The sequence below is a fragment of the Labrus mixtus genome, chromosome 21 (genome assembly GCF_963584025.1).
Source record: "Labrus mixtus chromosome 21, fLabMix1.1, whole genome shotgun sequence".
NCBI classification, from domain to species: Eukaryota; Metazoa; Chordata; class Actinopteri; order Labriformes; family Labridae; genus Labrus; species Labrus mixtus.
Window position 1 is genome coordinate 13,273,519 of NC_083632.1, and position 7,091 is coordinate 13,280,609.

A 7,091-nucleotide genomic window follows, 5' to 3' on the forward strand; every position below is an offset into this window, starting at 1 on the left:
CAGATCAACATGTTTAATAATTTAATGTTTCACTCAAATTCTCTGCAGTGGGAAATTTGAAATATGGTGTCTGCAATCTGCAGTTAATCACTTCGTCTGACACCTACCCTGCACAGTCGGTTCAGACATAAAAAAAAACGATTTAAAAACTATGAATCTTTTCACTGATGATCTCATTTGATTTTGTACGCCATAAAGAGTTATCACTATTGATTTCAGTCTGTTTCATTACCAGATTAATACTCCTCACTGGAGTTTTAATCCTATTTAATCACAATTAAACTGAGCTGGATTCCGTGGCTCTTTGAAAGTAAAACTGTTTTTACGCATGCAGATTTTAGACGTTTACTGCAATACAAACTAACAAATGTTTAGAAAAGAGTAGAATGGCGAGGAGAAAAGAGTAGGAAGCTGTTTCATTACCTCCAAGACCATTGCACTGATATAAACATCCTCACCCCCGCTCGCTCACAGTGAGGTTTCCTAACTTTTAGCTGCAGCTTTTAGACATCAGCTTATCTCAACTTCACGTGGACATTTTACAAAGGGGAGACGGCCTGTGATGCTTCGTCTGCCTGCTTGGATTTCTGCAGCGTCTCTGTTTTTTTTATGGATTCTCTTAAAACTTGAAACCCGATCCCTCCTCGTGTGACAGGAAAATCTAACTTCAGGCTGTGAGTGAGGGACATGTGTGAAATAGAAAACACTGGAAAATGTCCGGGACTTTCTGCCTAAAATGTTCTAGAAGGTTTCAGGTGTGCATACATAAATGGTAAATGGACTTGAGCTTGTACAGTACAGCGCTTTTCTCGTCTTCTGAATGCTCAAATAGCTTTTACACCGCATGTCACGCCTACACGTTCACTGCCGCTCACACACTAATGGCAGAGGCTGCTCTGTAAAGTGACCATCAATTTGAGCTAATCCCATTCTTCGCTGTCTAAGAAGTAGAAGGAGAAACTTGGGGTTTAATGTCTTGTCCAATGACACATCAGACATGTGGCTGCAGGAGTTTTGGATCAAACCCTCAACCTTCAGGTCGAGAGACAACGTCTCTACCAACTGAGCTACAGCATGTGAAAACACTGGTAGTCTGTGGACTACTGGGAGCCCTGGGGTTGAGGCCCAATGACAGCTGGGATTGGCTCAAACCCCCATGCGACCCAAATGCAACAAGCGGATTGATATCTAAAAACAGCTAATGTAGGTTATTTGACGGGGATAAAATCAGTATATGAGAGGACCGGACACAACACACACCTCCTCATTTACATCTGATTTTTCTTTATGTCACAGTCTCTCGAGCTAAGATGAAGAAGAACTTTTCAAAGTGTTTTGTAGTAAAATATTGTTGTCATTTTGAAATATAAGCAGACCCAGGTTGGTTGTTTCCCCTTTACTACAAGACTTTATGCTAAGCTAGGCTAGCCTCACTCCAGTTTTGTTTGCACAAACAGTTTCCAGTCACACCCACAGTAAAAAAAACAAGATAGTTTACTCTCCAATCATTTACATTTTTTCCTCAATAAATGACTGTTAAAATCGACAAAATATATATTTTCCATAAAACAGCTTTATTAAATAAAAAGCTCATACAATATAACATATGTCACATAAATAAGTTTGGGTAAAATAGAAAAGTTATATAAACAGCCTCTACATTACATATGTACACACTCCTATAGATACACCTTTGAGTTGATTAAAGTGTTCCTATCTGAGTATAGTGCCTCTCGTTTAGTTTGTTCATACAAAACATACAATGTATTAACATCTCAATGTACAAAGATAAAGAATCTACAATATTTACAATTTATACCAAATGAGTCACACTGACAAGTCTGAAACTCACAGCCTCATTTTCTATTTAAATTCTCGAGTCTTTGATCTATTTCCTAAAAGAATCCGAGTGCTTCAAAACTCCCCAAAGTAAGTTGATTATACTGCAGCACAGATGATTTCAGACTTTTGGGAAACCTCATATTTCACTCTACGCTCTTATCTAGGATTTAATTTTGTGCATAACTGGTAAACTTGGTTGGCAGATTGTCCACAGGATAGACGGTAGGTGCTGTTTTCATGGTGGGCGGCCCGTTTAAAAGAGTCCAGTGACACTTTGTGACCACTTCTACCAGGAAGATCTTCAACAGGACCTTGGCAAACTCCTTCCCCACACACATCCTGGAGCCCCCGCCAAACGGGATGTACTGGAACCTGGACGAGTCGTTGGAGGGTTTGGTCATGAAGCGCTCCGGCTGGAAGTCTTCCTTGTTGGGGAAGATGTCTGCCACATCATGGGTGTCACAGATGCTATAGATGACGTTCCAGCCCTTTGGGATTTGGTAACCCTGAAGTGGTGAAAGCAAATACTCAGTAAGGAGACTGTTTGTTTCAGTAGTATCTCTGCAAGCTAAGAAACACAGTTCTATATAGTTCAGAGAGATCTTTGTGAACTTACATTGAGCTCAAAAGTCTTGAGAGCCACTCTGAAGCCTCCGGGAACGGGAGGGTTGATCCTCAGAGTCTCTTTGATGACACAGCCGGTGTATTTCAACTGCTCCAAAGACTCAATGTTCAAACTGTGGAGGTCCATCCCCTGCTCCTCCTATAGACAGTCAAGAATAAAATGTTAGGAAAAGCATCAACCAGAGCTGAGTGATCATTGGGGAGGAATAGGATAATCATCTTGTTTCAAAAACGGTGACTTGTATTCCAGAAATATCTTCAGAGGTTGAACCAAACATTACTCAATGGTGTGACCAACTGAGAAGTATCTATCCATAATGAACTTGTTTACTTTAGATTAGCTTGTTAGCCCTGTTTGCCTTTCCTGGATTCAGACAAGTCTTATTATCCTGATCAGGGTTTAACACGTCGGACTCTAATGAGCTTTACCAAGAAAGAGAGAAACTCTCTCTAGGAAAGCATACATTACACTAATGCTGCTGTGCATGCTGATACAACACCAACAATATGTTACAGTAAATATTAGCAGAGCATTAGTAAAGTCTGATTCAGCCTAAAATACTAGATTAACGTTTTCATGAGTACTAGGGTTGTCATGATATCAGATTCGAACTGGGATAGTAAACTAATAAATATCAAACGATATCGACACCGTGGCAACAAAAAGAGAAGTCCTAGGCAGACAATGTTTGGTCATTTCCTGTTTTTAATAACCAAAACTATCAGGGAAACTCCTGCACACTGAAAAACTGCAAGTTCCCTGAATGTTGGTATTTTATCACACTGGAAGTTGCATGGTGTTAATTACCTTTTCCACTAGTTCCTGTCTCAGTTTATCCACAACGTCCGGGTTCAGGCCCAGGAACATGACCAGAGAAGTGGCGGTGCTGGCTGTGGTTTCATGGCCTCCAAACAGCAGCTCGGTGGCAGACTCATTAATGGCCTGGAAACAGAGATGAAGACACAGAATGAGTCCAGAACCAGCCGTCAGAAAATCAGAAGAGGTTTTTTACTGTACTTAGCAGTTTGACAAAGTAAATGTGATCATCTCAGTACCTGCATGCTGATTGGTTCACCGTTCTTCTTGTTGCTGTCTATGAGCTGCTGCAGAGCGTCTCTGTGTTTGGGTTCTTTGTCCGAGTCCTGCAGCTTCTTCTTGATGTTCTCCTCGATCTTGGAGTGGATGAAGTTTCTCGCCTTCAAACCCTGGAGGACAGAAAGAAAGCATGGGGAGGAGGAGGAGGAGAGGTGGAAAGAAGGGGGGAGAGGAGTAATGAAACATTAGAAGATGACGCTTATATTCATCATATGGACACAGATAATCTATTAGTTTGCTTAATAAAGAGGATTTGACCTTAGCCTGTAGTCTATTCATGTAATTATTGCATCCTACTTAAAAGGCAGCCTTCAAACTGCTTTGGCTTTTTATTTTAGCGTGCATCTTTCTATCAAGATCTTTGTTTGTCAAAGGTCAAGTTTTCAAAATGTATATTAAAAATAAACAAACAGCACTTTGACTTAATTTTCAAAATGGACAAATTTTAAAATATACCTCCTTTCTTTCTTTAAAATGCTGAGACTTAATACTGGTTTCACTGAACTGAGAGGTTTAATAAGCTATCCATTATAACTGATCATCATGCATCTTAGCATTTCTCCTCGTGGTTATTTTCAGATTTTTTGCACATGTTTTAAACTTCAATAAGAAAGCAATGCACAAGGATTGTGTTTTCCTCTCTTACCCTATACAGTCCGCTGAAGGGCACATCGATGGGCAGAGAGAACAGATTTTTGATCATTTCTTCAAACGCTTCCACCAGCTCTTGCTCGTCCGTCTTGATCTGATCCGGCTCAAAGCCCAAGAGGATCCTCATGGCGATCCTGAACATCAGTCTCTTCATCTCTGGGTAGACCAGCACGCAGGAGTCCTTGTTCAGCCACTCCTTCACTGCAGCCTGCACTTCCTCCTGGATGACGGGGATGTACAGCTCTAGAGCCTCCCTGGAGAATGCTCGCATGATGGCCTGGAGGACAACAGGAGGCGGGTCAGACTTAGAATAACATCTTAAATTATATTTAGGTGAAACTGGAGCACTAAATAAAGAAACATTTTTTTTTTATCCTGCTCAAAGTGCAAGTACACTTATTTAAAAAAAATGTTCTATAATAAGGTCGATTTTTCTGTTTCAGCAACTGAAGCAAAATGAATACTCTTCATTTCTAAAAATAAATCCTGAAAAGGTGTTTTTATTACTTTTTAGGATGGAATACTGTCAATGCACCCGAAAGATTTTTGTCAATAATTATTAAGCAAAAAAGTTAGTAGCATTCCAGTAATCATGGCACTGTGGCTAAATATTGGTTCAGTTGTGTTATTTATGAGAAACTGTCCACATGTTAGCTGTTGAGCTCCTTGATGCAAATAAAGAAAGCTCAGGTAGTCTGAGGAAGAAAATAACTAAATAACTGCTCCTCACTTCATAAAACATGTTTTAACAAATCATAATGTACCATGTGTACAGTAAGTAAAGTACTCTGCACAGCACTGAGCAGATGATAACTCTGAAGTTTCTGACTCACCTTTTTCTTGCTCTTGTGTTGGGCTCCGTGCACGTTAGAGAGGGTGTCCGATCCCAGGATGGTGCGCACAGAAGCCGGCCACTGAACGGACACGAGCTTGTGCTCCCCCAGCAGAATCTGCCTGACGTTATCCGCTCCGGTGACGCGCACTGTGGGATTCCCGAAGAGGTGTGTGCGGTAGATGTATCCGTATTTCTGGCGCTTCATGCGCAGGAACTTTCTCCTCTGCAAACAGAGACACCATATACCAACGATCAGTAAACATTCGCAGATCATACATCCCACTACACACATGCACAGTCAATAAGTTAAAAATGAAACAACGACGATGATGCATTTACAGACGATCCATAGTGCGTAAAAACTGTCGCGTGATTTAAGAGTTTGATCTGATTTTGACCCTGTGGGTGCAGAAGTAGCCTACTTATTTATATTATACCAAAGAAAAGTAAAATCCATGCAAAAAGTTTAAATATTTCCTCTATGCGCCTGGAGCATCCTAAGTGGATATCTGTGATGTGGAAGCAAACTTGAGCAGCTGTTTGATGAGCTTACCTGCAGGATAAGCTGCAGAGTCTCTCCAATGAAAGGTAAGCCCATGGATCCGGGGGGCAGCGGGCGAGAGCAGCTCGGGTCTCTGCCTCGGATCATGTAAACCTCCCACAGCTTCAACGCCACCAAAAAGAGCAGAATGGGCAGCACGATGGTGCAGAGGAAGGTGGCCAGCAGCGTGCTCAGAGCCATGTTTGCAGTAGGAGAAGTGGAGTAGCGCAGGTGAAGCTCTGTCAGCGACGGAGGATCCAGGCTGCTCATCCTGCGCTTTTATAGGCTGCTGGGAACGCGGGTCAGCCTGTTACCTTCTCCTCCCTCAGATAAATTAGTTCACTCAAAGTTCATCTTTAATTGTGGGTGTCGTTGGGCTCCTCCTCCGGCCTGTACTGGCTGACTCGCCTCACCATTTGTTCCAAGGGCCGCATCTTTAATCCCTACCTCCTGTTGCACTCGGACAATCCGCGGCGGATTTCACTGAGAAAAGGTGATGATTCCCTGCGAGACAATGGAAGCGCGGCCCAAGACGCCTTTGTTGGCAATCAGGCAGCTAGTTTACACACTCATTAGCTCGGCTTAAGCCCCGCTTGTAGGATCAGCAATCATGCCTGCAGGGCGGCCTGCATTCAAGAGCAAAAAGCTTTTAAGCAGCACATTTTCAGCCGCTTAAAAACATGGAAAAGAGGCTCGAGGAATGTCTTAATCCCTCTCCATGTGGGACTCTCCGGTGCCATTCAAAGTTTACCCTAAATCTTAAGTTATCTGATTTTATTTAGCAGGAAGCAACTGCATGCGGTCACACTTTTTATTGTTTGATTGATGCGTCCTGTGTGAGCCTGACGTCTTTACGACGTTTCAACAGAAATATGAGAGATGGATTGATGAGAATCACTCCGCTGTCCTCTTACTGACTCAGTTTCTATCAGTGTGTTTTCAGGTTGAACCTCCTCCTAATCTTTAAAAAGACTTTAACCTCTGCATGAATGTTATAAAAAATGATATCTCTCTCAGAGAGTTCAAACTTGGGTCAGCAGCAGACGGGCGGGGGAAACGAGCGCGCGCGCGCGCACACACACACACACACACACACACACACACACACACACACACACACATAAACCTGCATGCACGCACACAATGCACGCAAGGTTATCCCTCCGCCGCATGTAAAGTAAACACGGAGCAGAGGAGGCGCTCATCTCACCACATCCTCACTCCGCATTTGGACTCATGTTTTTTACGACGTGCAATAACATCAGGTCGTGTGTGTGTGTGTGTGTGTGTGTGTGTGTGTGTGTGTGTGTGTGTGTGTGTTTGTGTGTGTGTGGCAGGGCCAATCGGTCAGAGTGAGACAGCTTGGCTGCTGCTTTTACAGCGACACATTACATGGGTGATCAGTCTGTTCTGGCTGACTGTGTGCGCCCTGAGGTTCACCCCCGCGTGAAGGCACGGCAACTATCACCGTTACAGTCATATGTCATTTATAATTTATTATC

At 42.7% G+C, this 7,091-nt stretch overlaps 1 protein-coding gene across 1 annotated transcript; it reads right to left on the bottom strand.

Moving 5' to 3' along the window:
• Nucleotides 1-1,555: 1,555 nt before the first annotated feature.
• Nucleotides 1,556-6,116, bottom strand: LOC132955332 (cytochrome P450 26A1). The gene is made up of 7 exons (XM_061028146.1): nt 5,602-6,116; nt 5,047-5,271; nt 4,209-4,490; nt 3,523-3,672; nt 3,275-3,409; nt 2,459-2,605; nt 1,556-2,348 (listed from the first exon to the last, which is right to left on the bottom strand). Exons 1-7 carry the CDS (start codon nt 5,857-5,859, stop codon nt 2,010-2,012), a joined length of 1,536 nt encoding a protein of 511 aa, XP_060884129.1. The 5' UTR covers nt 5,860-6,116; the 3' UTR covers nt 1,556-2,009.
• Nucleotides 6,117-7,091: the final 975 nt, after the last annotated feature.

Coding starts and splice junctions, on each gene's coding strand:
- LOC132955332 (XM_061028146.1), bottom strand. CDS start 5,859: ATGAGCAGCCTGGATCCTCCGTCGCTGACAGAGCTTCACCTGCGCTAC. Junction 3,673..4,208: donor CCTTCAGCGGACTGTATAGG/GTAAGAGAGGAA, acceptor TCTGTCCTCCAG/GGTTTGAAGGCGAGAAACTT. Junction 2,349..2,458: donor TCAAGACTTTTGAGCTCAAT/GTAAGTTCACAA, acceptor TCACCACTTCAG/GGTTACCAAATCCCAAAGGG.